Source organism: Brassica oleracea, chromosome C7 (genome assembly GCF_000695525.1).
Source record: "Brassica oleracea var. oleracea cultivar TO1000 chromosome C7, BOL, whole genome shotgun sequence".
NCBI classification, from domain to species: Eukaryota; Viridiplantae; Streptophyta; class Magnoliopsida; order Brassicales; family Brassicaceae; genus Brassica; species Brassica oleracea.
In genome coordinates, this window is record NC_027754.1 from 42,839,974 (window position 1) to 42,860,330 (window position 20,357).

At 35.3% G+C, this 20,357-nt stretch overlaps 5 protein-coding genes and 1 long non-coding RNA gene across 8 annotated transcripts; 1 reads left to right on the forward strand and 5 right to left on the reverse strand.

Annotated features, from left to right (window-relative positions):
• The first annotated feature begins 637 nt into the window (after positions 1–637).
• Positions 638–1,864, forward strand: LOC106305614 (putative F-box protein At5g42430). The gene is made up of 2 exons (XM_013741971.1): positions 638–839; positions 918–1,864. Exons 1-2 carry the CDS (start codon positions 638–640, stop codon positions 1,862–1,864), a joined length of 1,149 nt encoding a protein of 382 aa, XP_013597425.1.
• A 565-nt stretch (positions 1,865–2,429) lies between these two features.
• LOC106304294 (probable 2-oxoglutarate-dependent dioxygenase AOP1) lies at positions 2,430–3,755 on the reverse strand. The gene is made up of 2 exons (XM_013740705.1): positions 3,350–3,755; positions 2,430–3,268 (listed from the first exon to the last, which is right to left on the reverse strand). The coding sequence occupies exons 1-2, from the start codon at positions 3,694–3,696 to the stop codon at positions 2,641–2,643; spliced, it is 975 nt and encodes a 324-aa protein (XP_013596159.1). The 5' UTR covers positions 3,697–3,755; the 3' UTR covers positions 2,430–2,640.
• Positions 3,756–4,549: 794 nt separating this feature from the next.
• On the reverse strand, positions 4,550–6,335 carry LOC106303366. The gene is made up of 7 exons (XM_013739653.1): positions 6,180–6,335; positions 5,970–6,056; positions 5,657–5,884; positions 5,413–5,568; positions 5,270–5,320; positions 5,028–5,174; positions 4,550–4,924 (listed from the first exon to the last, which is right to left on the reverse strand). The coding sequence occupies exons 1-7, from the start codon at positions 6,333–6,335 to the stop codon at positions 4,550–4,552; spliced, it is 1,200 nt and encodes a 399-aa protein (XP_013595107.1).
• A 782-nt stretch (positions 6,336–7,117) lies between these two features.
• On the reverse strand, positions 7,118–11,377 carry LOC106303367. Its single transcript, XM_013739654.1, is given in 9 exon segments — positions 7,118–7,508; positions 7,608–7,771; positions 7,866–7,916; positions 7,988–8,146; positions 8,227–8,298; positions 8,300–8,464; positions 8,576–8,662; positions 8,769–8,880; positions 11,325–11,377. Coding segments are annotated over 9 exon segments (1,254 nt in total).
• Positions 11,378–13,664: 2,287 nt separating this feature from the next.
• On the reverse strand, positions 13,665–15,279 carry LOC106305216. Of its 3 annotated transcripts, none has more exons than XR_001262936.1 (5): positions 15,206–15,279; positions 14,927–15,057; positions 14,737–14,818; positions 14,122–14,431; positions 13,665–14,056 (listed from the first exon to the last, which is right to left on the reverse strand). It is a non-coding gene; the product is annotated as an uncharacterized LOC106305216 (long non-coding RNA). The 3 variants fall into 3 exon arrangements; XR_001262935.1 differs by lacking the exon at positions 15,206–15,279 and adding an exon at positions 15,141–15,191; XR_001262934.1 differs by lacking the exon at positions 15,206–15,279 and having other exon boundaries at positions 13,666–14,056; positions 14,927–15,189.
• A 1,033-nt stretch (positions 15,280–16,312) lies between these two features.
• LOC106305215 lies at positions 16,313–19,329 on the reverse strand. The gene is made up of 7 exons (XM_013741588.1): positions 19,017–19,329; positions 18,102–18,188; positions 17,807–18,025; positions 17,545–17,700; positions 17,408–17,458; positions 17,184–17,321; positions 16,313–16,881 (listed from the first exon to the last, which is right to left on the reverse strand). Exons 1-7 carry the CDS (start codon positions 19,173–19,175, stop codon positions 16,495–16,497), a joined length of 1,197 nt encoding a protein of 398 aa, XP_013597042.1. The 5' UTR covers positions 19,176–19,329; the 3' UTR covers positions 16,313–16,494.
• Between the last annotated feature and the right edge of the window lie 1,028 nt (positions 19,330–20,357).

Genomic DNA, 20,357 nt, shown 5'->3' on the forward strand with positions numbered 1-20,357 from the left:
ATAATAACAATTTTAAATTGATTTAGTTATTAAAATTTAATTTAATAAATATTTTAAAAGATGTTTTTTAAAAAATATTCATTTCTATTTCTAATTTAAAATAAAAATATTTTATCACATAAATTATGGCTTATTTCATATGTGATTTTATTTTTAGTCTAGACCACTTAGAAGTCATACTTTTAAATGCTTTTACCATGTAATACAATAAGTTTACACATCCTTTCATAGATGAAACATTTGATTTTTATTCATATCTTATATATAAGACTTTAATCTACTATTATTAACGTTTGTATATTATATTGCATAACCTAAAATATTTTTGTATCAAAGAAACCCGCAGGGTCATGCAGACAAAATCTAATTTTTCCTTTTAATTACGCAAGGAGTCCAGTCAAGCGTTTAATATTTCTCATAGTTTGTAATATCATAATTATCTAGCTTTAGAAGAAAAAAATGTCTACAATTTCTTTTATCAATTAGGTTAACTATAATTAAGTAAAGTTTAGAGGAGAGCAATATGATATCCCATCAATATCAATAATAATAATTTTCACTCTTTACTTTCTCGTCTGGAAACCGATTTCTAGGGCTTTCGTTTCTGTACCACAAGTTCAAACCATTCGAACTCAACATGAGTAGAAGAGAAAACTCATATTCTATCCCCATTGATCTCATCATAGAGATACTCTCTAAATTGCCATTCAAATCAATAGCTAGGTTTTCGTGCGTGTCAAAGCCATGGAGGTCCATGCTTGCCAGTCCATATTTCAAGAAGTTGTTCTTCACCAGCTCCCCGGCACGGCCGCGTCTCTTATTCTCCGTTCAACGAGATGGTAACGATTTGTGTTTTTTCTCGTCGTCACAGCCTCATAATCTATATGAGAAGTCGTCATCTCTTGTAGTAACCGCAGACTTTCACATGAAGTTACATAAAGACACGCTTACAAGTTATTGCAGACATGCCTTTGGTTTGGTCTATTTCTGGGGGCCTATGGGGATGGTAATATGTAACCCCAGCACGGGACGGTCGGCTCTTTTACCCAAAGAAGGGATGCTGAGTTCGATAAACTATTTAGGGTTTGATCCGGTTGACAAACAACTTAAGGTATTGTCCATTAACTTTGACAGGTCAGGTCTAATTTTGACACTAGGAGGAACTGGAGACAATTCGTGGAGGGAGATCTCTTGTCCCTTAAACCATTTTTCTACGGGTGGTTTGTCCGAAGGGATATGCATCAATGGGGTTTTGTATTACTTTGCTACACTAAACAATGGACGTTTTTATCGGATTGTTTGCTTTCATGTTAGGTCTGAGGAATTCAAGATTACCTACAAATATTTCGTCCAACGAAAAACTAAACTGATAAACTATAAAGGTAAACTAGGCGTGATTACTCTAGAGTATGATTATAACCCTTGGGATCGGGATCGTAATAACCCCAAGGGTAGAAAGTGTTCCCTTAAGTTGTGTATGTCGGTTATAAAGGATGTTGAAAACCCAAACTCGGAATGGTCCGAACATTTCTACACTTTTTGGAAGACGAATCAATTCTTTGAATGCAGTCATGTTTCCGCTTTATGGGGGAACCAAGTCGTTGATGGGGATGTTTCTGTTGTTGGAGTGACTGCCACAGGTGACATTGTTTTGTATATGAATGAAGCATCTAAGCCGCTTTATGTTTTCTACCTCAATATCGAAAGGAACACTCTCCAACGAGTTGAATTCCGATCTGCTAACCATGAAGCTTTCGAGAAATGTAGTGGCGAAGTTATACTCTCTGTGGACCATGTAGAGGATCTTAACTTTATTAATATGGAGACAACATATGCTGCATCAACATATAAGTTAATGGCGTAAAGCAACGACAGCACTACAGCAAACATCATCTTAGGCTCACATGTTTTGAAGCCATTTTTGGTCTCTGTTCACATCATCTTAGGCTCATTTGATTTTTATCAGTATTTAAGCTGCGTATGAAAACCTTTTGCATTAAACAGCATTTAGTTTCTAATATCTCTTTTATGTTTTCACTTGTTACTCATAGAACCCAAAAAAAAAAAGAGATTCATCAGGCAACAGAAAAGTTGCTAAATATCTAAGTTTATTCAGTGACATGGCTCCACTTATTAAGTAATAATACTGATTATCTTAGAAGTGGAAGCATGATTTAGGTCAATTGTGGTTCTTATAAAGTATTTGGTGAATGAAACAGTTAGGCTCAAGAAAGTCCAAGAGAAGATAATCACCTTTAAAGTTTAAACCTAAGGAAGAAAGTTGTGTTTAGCGTTGCTCAAGTCTTTTTCAGGACGCAATCACTTATGGGCCACACTTATGCTTCTTTGTTCACCACTTAAGCTGAATCTAGCTTGACTACTACTACTCCCACTTTGAATAAACATATGATAAAATAACCTTTGAAACATTACTTTAGATGGTTATAGAAAGACTCAGTCAAAAGGTTTTCCACATATAAAAGATTATAAGAATCCAAAAGCAGCTTTGGATTCCACTAGCTAATATTTTGATATTGCATGACACTCACAAGTCACAACAACTGTATAAGCTCTTTCCCCTTTCTTAACCAGGAACCGGTTTAGTGATCTCTAAACCGGGATACTAGTTTGTTTTCTCTCTCAAGGATCATCATGTTCAGGCAGTGTTAGTCCAGCAAAGTCTTTGACAGTGTAACCAATCCTCTCAAACTTCCCTACTTCATTACTCTGTCTGAACTTCAGATACTCCGAACACTTGAACGACTTGTATCTCCTGCAATTTCCCTCCCCAACTATTTCTTGCGGCGCAAGTACCACTTTCTCATCCTCAAAACAGAGGAAAAACCCTAGAGACACTCTGTTCACCAGCTTTCTCAATACAACTCGATGTTCAGACGATCTCAGCCGTCCGTTACTCCACGCCTGCATAAGATCTCCAATGTTAACAACAAGCAGATCATCGCAGGGATTTATATCAATCCATTTCCCTTCCTTTGACCTCATCTGAAGCCCACCAACTGAATCTTGATACACTATAGTTATGCAGCTCATATCCGTGTGCATCCCAAGACCTTCCACGAGCTCTTCTTGCTTCTCTACATCTTGTGGAGGCGTGTAGTTCACTAATCTTAAGTATCCATGACAATTGCTAAACTCATTTTGGTAGAATCTCTTCCCAGTTTCCTCTCCTAAGGTCGTCATCAAGAGTATCTCCACAAGTCTTTTGGACAATTCCGCCATTTTAGCACCATATTCCTGTAGCGTTTCTCTAAACAACAACAGAGAAGTAAGAGGGTTAACAAGTAAAGACAGAAAGAAAAAGACATAAAATATGTCTAGTACTGACAACCTTAACTCTGGTTTATCATGATCTTGAAACAAAACATCAGCAGAAGCTTTAGCAGAGCCGGAGAAATCAGGTCCAGAAACAACGAGGCTTTCGAAATAAGGAGAGGCGATGTGCCGAGGGGTATAAGAAAAGGGACCAAGCTTGAGCTTTGAGTCAAGAGGAGCACTGAAAACATCTCTGGACAAGGAATAGATTTTGCTGAACATCTCTTTAGAGATTCCATGATTGGTGACATAGAAGAATCCCCACTCTTTGCAGGCCTGAGAAAGAGAAGACTGAACAGAGGATTGAATCGGTTGTGTTAAGTCTAACACTGGAAGCTGCAGAGAGCTATGAAGTTCAGACATTATATTCTGTATTTAGTTGTCTTATAAGATTGTAGGGGTAATGGAGTAGGGGTAAGCTATGCTATGCATAGGGGTATATAAATTAATGGCATGATAAAAAGAGGCTTTTTAGATATAATCTATCAGAGGAAGATGCTTAACAGTGAAATCCACATCTGGTTAACTAATCATTTTTGGTATTATAAAATAAAAAGGATAATAGTTTACAATAACTTGATTGTGACATTTAAAACTTTGGCTATAATTTCATTACTTTCAGCCTCTGAAGTCAGACACATTTAAGCTGTTGCTGAAAGTTGTGAAGATCATATTTTCTCAATTTATGTGAAACGGGTGAATAGATTCATGAAAGAAAATTAGTTATTCATAAAAGCATACAAAAAAGTCATTTTGTAACACTTCAGATCATGGATCATGTCGTCTCTTCTGAAAAAAAAAAAAAAAAATGAATCAAAAGGTCTTTAGTCTATAAGTTATAACATACAACTTACATTAAGTGGTGTTCAGATCTCCATTGAATTTTTTCGTTTTTTGGACAGATTTCTCCATTGAATAAAATCAATAAGATCTGAGTGCATTAACGAAGTTTATTACTATAAAAAAATTGATACTTCTGACCTTTACCTATGCATATTTAAAAAAAATTAATGAAATCTGAGTGCATTCATGAAGTATAAAGTAGCTTTCACAATCACTTGCAAAATAATCAATTGAATTATTCCCAGTTAAACACACACCAAAACATTCTTGAAACTCTGCTAAATCTCATAAAAGAAGGTCCAGGATCCGAACATCCATTTTATTTTCTTATACTTAAACTGAAGAAACAGAGGATACTCGGAAAGAAGAGATCTTAAACACATCCTCCTGGCCCTCCATAGAAGAGAGAGTCGAACCAAACTCTAAGTTGACCTCGACCAGGCATTACTCTATAACATTTTGGGGTGTTTGCAAACATCATTACAGGAAAACTTGGCTCTGAAAATATGCTATCATTATTACAGACCACTTCAAAACCATTCACATAGGCTGCCTTTGTGTAACCTTCAGCCGGGAAATGCCCACTCCCCATGCCTGGACTCTTCTCATTCACTGGACTGTATACTTCTCCTCCATACGAAACCAAACCTGCTCCATGGCCTAAACCTGATTTTGTGAACAATGAGTTTGGCCAGTATCCAACCATTTCGTCGTGTACAAATAACCACCAATTTCCTGTGACGACATCCTGATTAAACATGCAATATCACATATACTTTTACCATAGATAACCATTCAAATGAGACTTCTACTTTCACATCTGTAGGAAGCATTCTGAGTGGGATTGTTACCTTATAGATGACGATCCCTACTTCACTTTGGTGGCCATCGTAAACAGAAACTGGTTCAAGAAGAATGCCGAGTGGGACTCTTTTGCTCACTTGCACAAAACCAGGACATAATGTATTATAGCAACCTGTCTTGGTAAATCCATCTGCCTGTTTTGAGTCGAAGAATACAAGACATACCATGAGAATGGAAGAAAATTCAAAATGTTATTATTCAGAAACCTCTTAGAGTTTAGAAAACATACAGTCCAATAGGTGTATAAGCGACTGTGATTCCGGTTCAACCATTGATAAACCTGAGGGACATTTTAATATAAGAACTTATGTAATTTGATAAGTGCAATATAAAAAAAAATCAAATCAAAACACAGGATCCTTCCTGACTTACTATCCATCCAGCTCTAATGCTTTGAAACTGTTCTTTAGAGCCTCCGCCAATAAGCATACTCGCAGAACTGAATTGAGTGGGTGAAACTTTTGGTTCCCAGATGCTAAGGTTTACCTTTGCTCCATAATTGTTATGTCCGTACTCAGCCATTGCAAACTAGAATTCGATGAGAAGAAATAATTGATTATTTTAGGTGAGATACTGCTCTACATGAAGTATAAAAGAATGTATTAGCATTAAGTACATGAAAACCAGTTAAATCAATGTTCTTATCCTTTGAAGTAACATATGTTAAATATTTGGACCCCGTGGATTTTAAACGCTGAGATAGTATAAGATCTTCATGTGTAGTCCTCTTAACAACCACTGTCCCAAATGGACAACTTATGTCATCTTGTCGGAACGGCATGGAACCACCATTCTTTGAAGTGCTATTGTTTACTGTCCATTTAGGTATATTTCTAGGCCTCAACTGCACATCGTATGTCAATCCATATAGAAACTTAGATCCTTTAGGAATTTCTAGTATAGAACTTCTTATATATAAAAACTAAAACCTGAATTGTATGGTTCTTGAGGAGAGGATGATCAAAGGCAAGCTGCTTATTAATGTCGATGCAATCCAGTATATCACCATGCTCGGTCTGTGAGAAATGAAATGCAACAAACTTGATGTGATCCAAAAAGAAATCATAGTGATTCTGGTCGCATAAACAACCAAAACCATACATGATGTCTATCATATTTGTAGAAAGGCTAACTTTTACCTGGAAACTGGTGACTGCAGGTTTATTGATAGAGTTGAGTAAACTCACGAGTTCATTTTCCTCCATTTCGACTGGCATTGTTCTGTCACTTTTGGCAACTACAATGAGAGCTACTGCTGAAAAAGTCAGCAGAAGAAACGTTGCAGAGGAACTCATGGCAGTTAGACAACGAATCTTTCTTTAAGTAGTCTTTCCAAGAAGATATAATGAAGCAAATCAACTGTCTATGTGGTGTCACACTACTCAGAATCAACTACTTAAAGAATCAATAAACAGTGACTGGCAAATGGCTCTAATGGAAAATCAAGGATCTTAAAGTATCTCATAAGAGGAAGGAAGCATAGCCATTATATAAAGATGTCCCTTTTTTTTTTGTTCAAAAGATGTCCCATATCTGAAACCATTAATAAATAGATAATGAAAATCTAAGAACCATTAATAAAAGGGTAAATTAGCCCAATAAAAAGAGACAAAAATAAAAATAAAAAAATAGCTCTCTGTTTTTAATATAACAAGCAACCAGTAAATTGTTGTATAATTGAAATTGCCTTTGCCTTTTGCGTATGTTTACAAACACTAAGAAAAAATAAATAATAATATGTGTTTCAAAAATAACACTAATAAATTTGTATATAAACACTAACAAATGAGACTTCTATTTTTAATATAATAGACTTGACATAAACATTCCATATATTATAGGTAGATTTACTATACGTAACCGATAAAAATAATCTTCATAGCCTCATAGGATTAGCATTTTATATGAATGATGGTGATTCATAGGAAAAAAGTAAGGCAGTTTAGAGGATATGAATAATCTATTTTATATTCCAGGTGAGTTTGCACTCAACTCAAAATACACATTAAAATTGGTGCTTGATTATTAATAAACCATATGTAATGCTTGGATACACTTCAAATATCTAAAGATCCTGTCATAGCTTATCTAAATTCTTAAGACCTTCTGACTCTTCGGATGATAATTGCCCTGTGCAACCTCCAGGACCACCATAGAAAACAGCTCTTATCCAAGGATCATCATCATCATGAATAAACTTGGCCTTATAACAATTTGGACTGCTCTCATGTGTCTTTATAGTATAGATCTGTGGAATCAAAGTTTCTCCCTTTCCATCAATGATTTCAATACCGTTTATAAATGCTGCTTTTCCCATACCTTCATTTGGGAAATGCCCACTGCCCACAAATGGACTTTTCTTTGTCAGTGGACTGTACACTTGACCTCCCCGCGATGTCTTATCTGTTCCTTTAGCTAAGCCTGAAGCTATGAATAATGACTTTGGCCAATACCCAACGTTCACACCACCAAATATAAACCACCAATCTCCTGTAGCATGATCCTGTTCCCGGTTTTAAAAAAAGAGAGATGAATATCCAAATGACTTAAAGGAAGAGATCACTAGAGACTATGGAGTCTTTTTTACCTGATGCAAGCTTAATTCCATCTGGTACTGTGTACCATCATAAATTGAAACTGGTTTAAGGACACCAAGTGGTATCCTCTTACTGACTTGCACAAATCCTGGACATCTTATGTCGTAGCAGCCGGTTTTCTTATATCCATCGGCCTGTTTCAACCAACCACCAAATACATAGCACTAAGACACCATGAAGGTTATAAATATTAGCCTAAACACTTTGAAGAGTTTCTCAAAAACTTACAGTCCAGTAGGTATACAAGTGAATGTGATCTTGGTACAGCAATGGATTGACCTATAGTATTCCAAACATTTTTATCAAACTTGTAAGAAACTAGTACCGAACAAAGAAGGCACTAGGCTTACCATCCACCCAACTGAAATGCTGGCGAGGTTTTCAATAGGACCTCCAGCAATAGCCATGGTTGCAAGACTAACTTGATCTTGTGACACTTGTAGATCCCATAGGTTAATGTTTCCTTTTACTCCAGAAACAGTACTATATTCGTAATCAACTGTTGCAAACTAATATCCATATAGAACAAAGACAATAAGAAAACATAAGCAGAAAAATGGTCGTTGTGACTGCATAGTAAGGTTCTTACATGATGTCCAGTTAAATCAATGGCATTTCCCTCTGTATGACCATGTCTATGTCTATTGAATCCAATTGACATAGACATGGTCATACAGATCAACTTTTAACAGATCTTGCATTGTAGTCCTTTTAACAATTACGGTTCCATCTGGACAGCTTATGCCCCTTGGCAGAAGCTGCAGGGGATCAACTTTTTGCGAATTATTGTTGCTTGTGTTCCATTTAGGTACACTTGTGGGCTTCATCTGCATAGACGCCAATACGTTCACAGATTCAATCATTCATTAACAAAACTTTAGTTTTTTATAAGTCATCTCTGGTAAAAAGAAGAGAATAATCTGTAGTAAGTAAAAAACCTGAACAGTGTGGTTTTTGAGCAGATGATGATCAAAGGCTAGTTGCTTGTGAATGTCGATACAATCAAATATTTCATCATGTTCAGTCTGCTCCAAATGAAAAATTGAAAAAAGGTGTATATAAGTTAAGGTACGCAAATAAGATCATGTCATGTTTTTCAGCGTAATGGAAAGCATGTATGAAGAAGGCAACCTTGAAACTCTTGATTGCTGGTTTGTTGATAGCTTTGAGTTGCCTCTCAAGTTCTTTTTTCTCTTCTTGTGATAGTATTGCTCGTCGAGCTGCTTCAGCGACTAATATAAGAGTGATTGTTTTTTGAGAAAGGGTTTTCTATTAAAATTCAAAAGTTTGATACAAATGATTCACACTTGTGACCAAAGAGATTTAGATTGCAGAGTAGTAAGAGAATCAGAAAAACTAATTGAGAAATGCATATAACATGGCAGAACAGTTGAAAAAGGTTGATGAAGGCAATGATGATGGTTCTAATGTTTAGGACCACGACCACGTCCCTTTTTACCTCTTCCACCCACCAATGTCCATTCAAACTCTGTACCTTTAAGAGATGGTTTAATGAGTCTACCTCCCCAAGTTCTATGGATCAAGTCGTCATCTGAAGTAAAAGAAGCACCGGCTGTACCAGGTCCTGTTACAAAAATTGGTGGAGAGGAAGCAAATACTTTATCCAGAGGTAAGTTTACAGCATGGGAGGAGGCGACAGAGACAATGCCGTTGGCAGAGGCAATCTCAGCCGCTTCCTTAGACGAGTCAATCTCATTTGTTGGATCCGACACTTCTAAACCCGCAGTATTATCCAATTTGTTTTTATCACATCTTGAATCAGTTGTGTTTACCGAAGACAACACTAAGCACATGTTGTTATCTTCATCAGTAAGAGTAGAAGTCTCAGTACCTTGCTTAGGAGCGGTTGGAGATTTATTTAAGTCTTGTTCATCAGCAGAAGGAGAGAAAGTAGCAGTCTCAGTTGATGTCTCAGTGTTTGTAAAAGCAGTAACTGAATGAAGGTCAAGTTGAGCAGATGTGATGTCCGCCAGTTGGTTGGTATCGGCCTCAGATGTAACTTTAGGTGGACTTTGCTCTATTGCCAATGAAGGTGGAAGTGCAAGGTAGGTAGTAGTAGCAGTGGAGAAAGTAGGAATAGGAACCGTTGGTGCAGTGTTTTGAAGCAAAGCTGAATGAGTAGAAGCGGCATCAACCTCTTTACTTGTAGCTAAGACTTCTGGGACAGTAACTTGGGTGTTCTTTGGAGCATTAGTTGCAACCTTTGCTGATTTCACTCCTAAGCAACGATTAGCTTTATGTCACAACTGTCCACAAGTTGTGCAGCTAGAGGGAAGCCAAGAGTAAACGATGTCAACCAAACTTATGGTTCCTTCTTTGTCCTGTAAAGCCACACGCTTAGGGAACGGCCTGTCTAGCTTTACCTCGACTAAGATTTTTGCTTCTCCAATAGATGTTGGATTTAACCAAGGCTTGCTAGTCAACATTGGTTCCCCGATGGCTGAAGCAATCCAATCAATTCCCTCAATGGAATATAGCTGGAAAGGCATGTTCTTAAGGGTCAACCAGATTGGAATTGTCTTGATTTCGGGGAGAGAGATTGTTTCTAAAGGGTTCCAAGCAGAAACAAACATTAAGCAGTCATCAACATACCAGATTCCTCGCGAAATAGCCCAATTCCTAGTCGACTCGTCGGGTATGTGAAACAGAAAAGAAGATTCACCAAGCTGTTTAGTGAAAATTTTACACTTTTTACCCCAAATTCGGGTAGCCATTCCATGGATTAACCCTCCAGACGGTGCTGAACAGTTCATGAATTGTCCAACAATGAATTCACGTTGATGATCTAATCCTTTCAGAAGAACAGATGGCGGAATGCATACCATTGGAGTGCCGTCTTCCAAGTAGGTGGGGTGGTGACCCTGTGGAGATTGCATTTTGATCGCATCTTCGCTGCCCATGGATACTCGCTTGAGATAGCATGGAGATCATCTCCTACTGCAGAGGATGGAGACGAGGCATCTTCCAAGTTTGCAGCCTGAGAGGAAGAGATGCGAGCCCTTTGCTTACGAGAGATGCTGGGATTAGCAGCCAGAGCCGGCCAGTCTTCAGACACAGGGTGTTTCGAGAAACCGCTACTAGCAAGAGTCTCCATTGGTACCTGTTTACCGGCAGAGCCATTAAAGGTATCTGAGAACTTAAGCGGCAATGCCCAAGCTCCTAGACGCGCTTGAGAGACTTGGCGCGACAATCCTCCGACATCCAGTGCCTCATTCCCAAACAAAATACTAGAGATCGACTTTGGAGATGAAACAATCCTGGTTGTTACCTTTGTCGTAAAAAAATGGAAGTTGCTCACGAAGAGGAGCACGAACAGTTAGGGCATCTTCTCCAAACAAAATCGATGAAATTGATGGCGAGGAAGGAAGCTCCTTTGTTTGTTGAAAGCTCCTGCTAGATGAAGGCATTAGAGAGTCCATTTTACACAAGTGGAGAAGCTCAGGCGAGGCTTTGAAAGTCGGAGATGACGCCGGATCTTCTGGGAGATCCGCCATGACTGAGATGAGAAGAGGAGAGAGTTATGGAGTATCTCGTCGCGAGCGTGACGGAGAGATCAGTGGCTGAGCCACCGAAGGTAAAGACGGAGACGGTGGTTAGGGTTACGAGGCGGAGAGCAAGGGGAGAGAGAAAAATACAGGTGTTATTGTTAATATACTTCAAAGTTATATAAGAGTGATTGTTAACAGAAGTTGTAATACAAAGTTGTTGAAGCTAGCCATTGATTCTCCAAATTAGGATCTTATCTTTTCTTCTGCAAATAAATGATATTCTTTATAGTGAATCAAAAGAATCTGTTATAATGAGTAACTTAATATCTATATTATTAAAACTGAACTACTTTTGGTACGGTATAGAATTTAATAATTACTAACTTAAAATTTAATAAACAATTCAAAAAAATGTCAGAATGAAAATTAAACTTATAAATATTGCTTGATCTGAACTGAATATAAGCAAACTGATGGGGTGAAAACATATGAGTTTTTGGTGTAACTATCTTATGAATCAATACTAACAAGCTTATTCTTATTTTAGTCTAATTGTAATAAAATCTTTTGATTCATTTGAAAAAAAAAATAGAACCCAATATACCAAAACATAAATAAACAAACTAATCAAAATATAAAGAATCAAATAAAACAATTGTTATGATTTAATTATTTTATATATCCATAAATGTGCCTGAATTTTTAAAATATTACAAGTTATGTTTATTTATGGAATCTTGATTTAATATATTTTTCCTATTTTTTCTAAAACAACATATATCAAATATACGAATTTTACAAAGTATATGTGCAAATTAAAGTTTATACCTAGCCTTGGGTAAAAAAACCGAAACCGAAAAACCGAACCGGAACCGAATCAAATTACCCGAAACCGAAACCGAACCCAAAATCTCAAATATCCGAATGGTTCTTAAATTTCTATATCCGAATAACCGGAAACGAACCGGAACCGAACCGGAAACGAACCAAAAACCGAACGGGTACCCGAATATCCGAAAAACAAGTATCCACTTTCTAATATAAGGTAAAATGTCATCAACCCCACTTGAACATGAAGAGTGAGAACATTGCTATCACCAAACCATGTTATCTTTTATGTACTCTCTTATATTATAAACTAGGGCAAACCCGCCCGCCCGCCCTACGGGCGGGCGAACAAATAAAATAATAATACAAATTGATTCTAAATGTTTGATTTATTTTTAACTAAAAGTAGAATTGACATTTACAAATTTCTTACAACAGTTACACAATTTATTTTACTATAGACTTAAAAATATAATTATTTTCTTTTAATTTTTATTCTAATTTAACTATGACAATAAGATACAAAAAAAATGGTAAAATTATAGTTTATTGGATTAAGTACAGTGAAGTTACTTTTGCTCTCAATTATATATTTGTTTCATGAATTAAATTGTTTTTATACATTGTTTCTTAGAACTAATGATATACAAGATATAAAAGAAGTAACTTATTCATTATAACTAAAACTATGTAAGGATATATAAATAAATAATATGAAAATATCGTTTATATAGTACATGTTTGTTAGAATCTTATAGGTATTATAATTATTATTATATATCAATATAATTGATTAAAATTTTGAAATAAATATAACGGACCTTTTTGTCACAAAAATAAATATTACTGACTTAACTTATAAAATATAATCCTTGGAATAAATTTATTATATACGGACTTGTATTGATTATGGTTTATTGTTGAATAAAATTATTTCTTTTGTTTAATAGATATCTCTATATATGCAAAGTTAAATTATGTAAATTGACTATGATAATGATTTAGCATACATGTATCAGATGTAGATGATAAAGACTAGGCCTGGGCAAAATAACCGGAATCGAAGAACCGAACCGGAACCGAACCGAAATACCCGAAACAGGAATCGGACCAATACTCTCAAATACCCGAACGGTTCTTATATTTTTATATCCGAAATAACCGAACCGAACTGGAACCGAACCGAGAACCGAATGGGTACCCGAATATATAAAAATATTAATTATATATACATATAACATCACTAAATATATATATATTTAATTTAAAATTCTATTAAAAGTATCTGAAAATAGTTGAGGATAACTAAATTATTATAAAGTATCCAAACTACCCGAAAGTATCTGAAAGTATCCGGATAGTTTTATCCGAAATGTCCAAAGTAATCAGAAATATCCAAAATATTTATGTAAATCATCCTAATTATTTAATATTTTACCCTACATAACCGATATTTTATCCAAATTATCCGAATTACCCGAACTATCCAAACCCGAACCGGATCCAAATGAGAACCAAACTTTTTCCGGATATTTTCCGGTTCCTATATTTACTATCCGAACCGAACCGAACCCGAAACTATCCGAACCGAAAATAGGTCAAATACTAAATGGATCCTCTAGCCCCTATCCGAACTATCCGAAACCCGAAATACCCGAACCGATACCCGAAATGCCCAGCCCTAATAAAGACGTTTGTTACAGAAGACGGTTGCTTGGTGTTAGACAATTATTACAAAAGACGGTTTATTGTTGTATATAATTATTTTTTTTGTTTATTAGAGACTCAAGGCAAGAAATCTCAGAGAAAGAGGAATTAATTGTTCTGCTTCATTGCCTCTTCAGCAAACTTCATATGAGTACTGATGCAGTTCATGAATCTCAAATGTCGTTTTGGATAGGATTTAGCAGAGTTTTCTTACATCACAATACATGTCCTCAGCTATCCTCTCGTAAACCTCATAATCCAGCAGATGACCAGCATCATCAGCCCGGATATTGGTGAGCTTTGTTATGTCACCATAGAAACTTAACGAAAACAGCTTCGTCCGGGTAAGCAGCAACAGTCATCTCCACACAATACCTAATAGACAGGGTACAATGTTTTAGATACATTGTTATAAGGAAACAACTAAAACCGCTGTGTACCTGAAAACACCAAGGGCATTACTCTGATAGCAGAACATGCATGCAAACGATGAGGAATCCTCTGAAGTTTCCTTGCACACTTGGAGCAAGATATGTAGCACCATACATTTATATGCAATCATAAACAGAACTTAGAATGATGGTGGAGACAAACCTATTAAAGGTTGTAAGTGATCCTAAGGCTCGGCTGTGATGACAAACTGGCTAAGCTCAGCTATTGTCAATGGCTCAATCTTGAAGCCTCTCAACAATGAAGCTGTTGATGTAGTCCCATTGTCGTTAGTGACCAACCAGCAATGATTAGAGTATCCTGTGAGAGTATGTTCCATATATAATTTTACAGGACGTATAATGATGTAATAAAATATGAACACGATCAGTTCTTAATTGTAAAAGTAGCTCTCAACAAAAACTTATGGGGAATAATGTTACAACAATGATCATATCCCAAGTAAGTAACAAAAGCTTCAGGGGAATAATTTTTATAACGGAGACATGAATAAATTGATCTCCGGTGAAAACTATTAGGTTTGAAAGTTTTATAATATAAACATGGACAACACGAGAAAAGACTAAAAAAAACAGAAAACAACAACATAATCAAGCCAGAGTTACCTTAGCGTCCAGGAGGACAGAGGAATTACCTCACCGCCGCGCTTAATATTCATAGCTTCTCAGAACCTAAGCAAACGGACCGCTGCAAATCGGCCAGAAGGACAGAGGAATTATCCATTATGAAGATTGTTTATTAGAAAGCTTATGAATGTGAAGAAAGAACTAATGCATTTCATGGGGTCAAGCATACCTTTTTAATAGTTGAAGTTTCTGGCGGAGTCATTAAATGAGAAGCATTGAAGGATATATTGACGATGGTTGAAGACAGCGTTGAAAACGACCCTTCGCATGAGCGTAACCACAAAACGTTTCCATATTCTCCTAATCAGGATGATAAACAGAATCATCTCATTAATAAAGGATTAAACATGAAGAAGATATAATTGGAAGTGTTTCAATGTTACAGATGAAGATCACAAGTCACAGGAGGAAGCAGAGGGCAACCACAGAAGAAAAAAGGGAGACGAACCGTAAAATCCTTTCTGCGTGTAAAACACAGTTAGGCTTCAATCTGTTGAGCTATTGGGCTGTCTCGAAAGATAAGAACTGCAGTTTCCTGAGCCCAAAACCACAACCACCAGAGATAAACGAAAAAGCCCAAAACACATGAGAGTTAATGAAAAGTGCGGATTCGAGAGTGGACAGGTGTCGCCATGATAGAAGGCGAATCAGTGACATGTCGTCTTAGGTGGATAGGCTGTGACAGAAGTAAAAGCTTCTTTTATATATATAGATAGATAGATATATATATATATATGGTATTTTTATATTAAAATTAAAATTCAATAAATACTTATAAAACTAGCACTTTATTGATTCGAACTCTAGTTGGATTGACAAATATGCAAGTGTATAACCACTATACCACTTTGATTAACATATTAACTCATATATATTGTATATGTATATTTGATTCATTTATTAAATGGATACCCGAAACCGAACCGAAAACTCCTAAGTACTCATTGGGTATAAGAATGATTTATCCGATATACCCAGAATCGAATGGTTCCTACCCGAAACCGAACCGAATACCCGAATGCCCAAGGCTATTTATACCCGTGCATGAGCACGGAAAAAATCACCTAGTTATAATAAATTATGAAACTTATTTTATCTTGGAATTATGTTATTAACGGTCACAGAAAGTTCAAAGGAAAAAAAAAAGATCTGAAATTTAATTCTGTATATTAATACTGAAAAATATACGTTTCTCTTTCAGCTATAAAATTAGCTAATGCTAATCTATACAGAAAATTAAATCTTGTAAGAATTTCTACTTGCGTCCAAAAGTAGGGAACTTGCTGTATAGACTAGAAACGTAAATAGAATGGTTTTTGAGCAGAGGATGATCAAAAGCGAGCTGCTAATAAATGTTAATGCTATCTGTGTTCAAAAAACAATTTGTTAACAATCAAATACATCACCATGTCCAGTCTACAAATATGCAAAGAAATAAACTTGTTCTGATCAGAGAATAAACCAAATATGTTTCTGATAAACCAAAGCAATAAACTAGCCAATGCTCAAAAGCAAGCAGATGGGGCTTATTGGAGGAAATCATGGCAACTAATATAGTGCCAAAAAGTTTAACCAAACACATCAAAAAGTGCCAACAATACTTTTGTAATTCACTTCCTTCCTAAAGGGACATTTTGTGATACGAGCTCGACGGTAAACGTTAACGGAGATGAGTCTAAAAGAAGGAAATTACATAATTAATAGTCTAGAAGCATAAGGCTGTTAATTAAAGACATGTTAACGAACAGTGCATCCTGCAGGTCCTCCATAGAATATAGCCCTAGACCAATACTCACCACGACGTGATATCGTTTTGACGTTATAACAAGTTGGACTGCTTGCGTATACTACTAAATCTTTTGCTGGTGGCATCATAACTTTTCTTGAATAACGATCGATCACTCTAAGACCATTGATATAAGCTGCTTTTCCAAAATCATCTTGCGGGACAAATCCACTTCCCATGATTGGGCTTATTCTATTTTTATCTGCACTGAAAACTTCTCCTCCCCACCAAACATTATCTGCACCCTCGGCTAAACCATTATAACTGAACAATGGATTTGGCCAGTACCCAACTGGCTCGCCCTTTAGCACATACCACCAATCTCTTGTCAGACGTTCCTGTTTAAACCAAAACCAGTAAGTCTTCGTTTAACAAAAAAAAATTGAAACCACATTTGTAATTCTTTGTGGGTTTGGTTCGATTTAGTGCAATTTTATCTGATGAAGCCAACTCAAAACTCGTGATTTTTGGTTTATTCTAATTGGTTACACTAAACTAATTTTGTACATTTTAATTTTGTTGGGATTTGAGAAAACAATACTCATCGATCTATTGAGAAATTTTACTTCATGTTTTTGGTGAAAAATATCTAATTTCCACTTCCGATATGGGAAAATTTGAGAACATTGGTGCTATATACCTGATATATGCTGATTTCTAGATGATATTGTTTACCACCATACTTGGAAACTGGTCTGGCAACACTTCCTAGTGGGAACTTGCGGCTCACTTGTACGAACCCGGGACATAATGTATTGTAGCAACCTTTCTTGTTTGCCTGTTTTGAATAAAAAAGACTGATTTTACCAGTGTAGATGGACCATATGATGAAGTCAAAACTTGTAATATTTTTGAGAAACTTACACTCCAGGCTAGAAATAAGCTACTATGATTATGGTTCAGTTTCGGGGACACCTGGGAGATATTTTCTTTTTATGTCAAATTTATGGTTTTTATATTATTATGAAATTATTTTAAGTAAGAATTGGATTTGGACTTACAATCCATCCAGCTGAGATGGTCTCAAAGTCTTCTCTACGGCCACCTTGGACATATAAACTTGAAAGACTATATTGATCAGGCTCGACTTGGGGATCCCATACATTAATGTTTCCCTTTCCACCAAAATTGAGTGCATAGTACTGAGCAACGGCAGTCTTAATATAATCAAAAGAAAATAAAAAAAATTATAAGCACACGTTAGGGACCTTGGGGTTTTTCTTTTAGGAGGCCTCAGCTATGTGAACAAGAAATGATACTTACATAATGACCAGGTGGATCATCGTTCCTGTCCTTTGAAGTTGGTTTCAATCCTAAGGATTCTAAACGTTGGAATTGTATAAGATCTTCAAGTGTAGTTCTTTTAATAATCACAGTCCCAGGTGGACAAATTATGTCTTCTTCTTGTCGAAATGGAAGAGAAGTTGATTTTTGAGAAGTATTGTTATCTCTTGTCCATTTAGGTATAGTTGTAGGCTTTAACTGCATATGATATTTGAATCCATTAGAAGAAGAAAAAATCTGTAATAGGTTTAACTTGTGTTTTGTAGAATAAAACCTGAACAGAATGGTTCTTGAGCAAAGGATGATCAAAGGCTAGCTGCTTATGAATGTCGATGCAATCCAGTATATAACCATGTTTGCTCTGTCGAAATATAAAAGGCAAAGAAAAAGGTTATGTGCTCTGAAATGACTTCGATTGTTGCACTTAAAAGACACATGGTTGGTCCAAATATAACAGAGACCCAAAGTGAGGTTAAAAGTTATAGCCATTTAGTTTTTTTTTTTCTTATACAAAATGCAAATATCTTTGGTTCTAATCAATTAGTATAGTTTTTTTTAAAAAAATAGGTATACAACATCAAAACTGCTTCGTTTAAAATATTGTATTGTTGAAACATGATTTTTTTTGTTCCTTCCTACAATGTAATTGCGCTAATTCATTAAATCTCTTACATAGATATATTTCCTAAAAAATTTATGTTTCCATTCCCAAAATCTGCTTTTATTTTTTTTTAACACAAACTTAGTTTCATTCATACTCAAACTTCTTCACTACAATAGAAAGAGGGAATTATCCATCCTCTTAAGCAATAAGCATAAACTACAACATATATATAAGCTAAGCAAGATAGATCTTCAACCGAAGATAGATTTTATGTTTCCATTCCCAAAATCTGCTTTTATTTTTTTTTAACACAAACTTAGTTTCATTCATACTCAAACTTCTTCACTACAATAGAAAGAGGGAATTATCCATCCTCTTAAGCAATAAGCATAAACTACAACATATATATAAGCTAAGCAAGATAGATCTTCAACCGAAGATAGATTTTATGTTTCCATTCCCAAAATCTGCTTTTAAACCGTGATTGTACATAGAAAGATAACATATGTTTCATGTTCAACATTTTCTTGGTAATTTTATGGAAAAAATATCAGAAGGTTAAGAAAACAAAGGGCTAAGTTTTACTTGGAAACTTTTGATCGCAGGTTTATTGATATGGTTGAGTAGTTTCTCCAACTCTCTTTTCTTCTCTTGAGATGGTATTGTTTTTCGACTCTCTGTAACTAAACTGATGAGAGTTATGGTTGACAAAATCAGCAGAATAAACTTATTGGATGACCTCATGGAAAATCAACAATTTTAAAATATATTTTACAAACGATGAATGAAGAAGCAGAGCAACTATGGTATGGATTTTTTTGGGGTAAAACTATGGTATGGACTTTATGTAGGATATATCCTACACTGATCTGAAACCATTAATAATATATGATAAAAATCTAAAAACTAACCAAATAAAATCTGAAAATATTGAACTAACCAAGAACCTATAAATAGTGTCTGACAAGTGGCTCCTTTCTTTTACGCTTTTGCGGATGCTGAGGCGAAAGAGATGTACTAATAAACTGCAAAAAGATTTTTTTGCTGTATTTCGTGCCTATAAAAGTATTTCAAATAAATGTTTAAAAAAAATTTAAACAGAAAAAGAAAAATAAATAAATGATTATAAAAACAAAAATTAATGCAAAAGTGAATGATACAAAATTTAATATTTTTATTTTAATCATACTATTTTCAATCACACTTTTACTTTTTATTAATCATAATATCTTCTTAAATCTGACTTTAGTTTATGGGAACCAATCCAACCCCAAACTTTCACTAACAAGAGTTTCAATTTGGGTTTGCTTTATTCACATACTACAACATATTTCATTCATTTGCCAGATTAGGTAATAGTGATGAAGCATTGGTAGATAAGGCATCAACATTTTCGATGATGGCTACTTTGATTGTAAGCCATTGACGATCGATATGAGGTGTATTCTGCGCTGTATGATAATAATAGGGAGAATGGAAAAATGAGACACTTTGAACTTTTGTTTGTCACAATAAGACTTATCATACTTTTGGTAATTTTGGACATGTTTTATCCTTTTTTAATGGAAAAAATAGTAAATTAAATTTTAAAAATGTAAAAAAATATGAAAACTGTTGGAAACATAAGTAAGAGAATATATATGTTTAAACTTTTTTAAAAAAATATTGGAATCATATTTTATTTTATCTTCTAACTACAGTTAGAATACTCATTCTGGTAATCTACCTAGGTTACATGTTCGATTCTAAGTTTTAAACATAGATATATCAAGGGTATATACCGTAAACTAACATTTCTTGTATATTCTAACAAAGATAGAATCGGTTATGTTATAATCAAGAAAGATGTCTTCGGTATACCTACAGCTCGATAACGATATATAGCCACAACTCAATGATATAGGTCAGTTATATTACGTGACATAA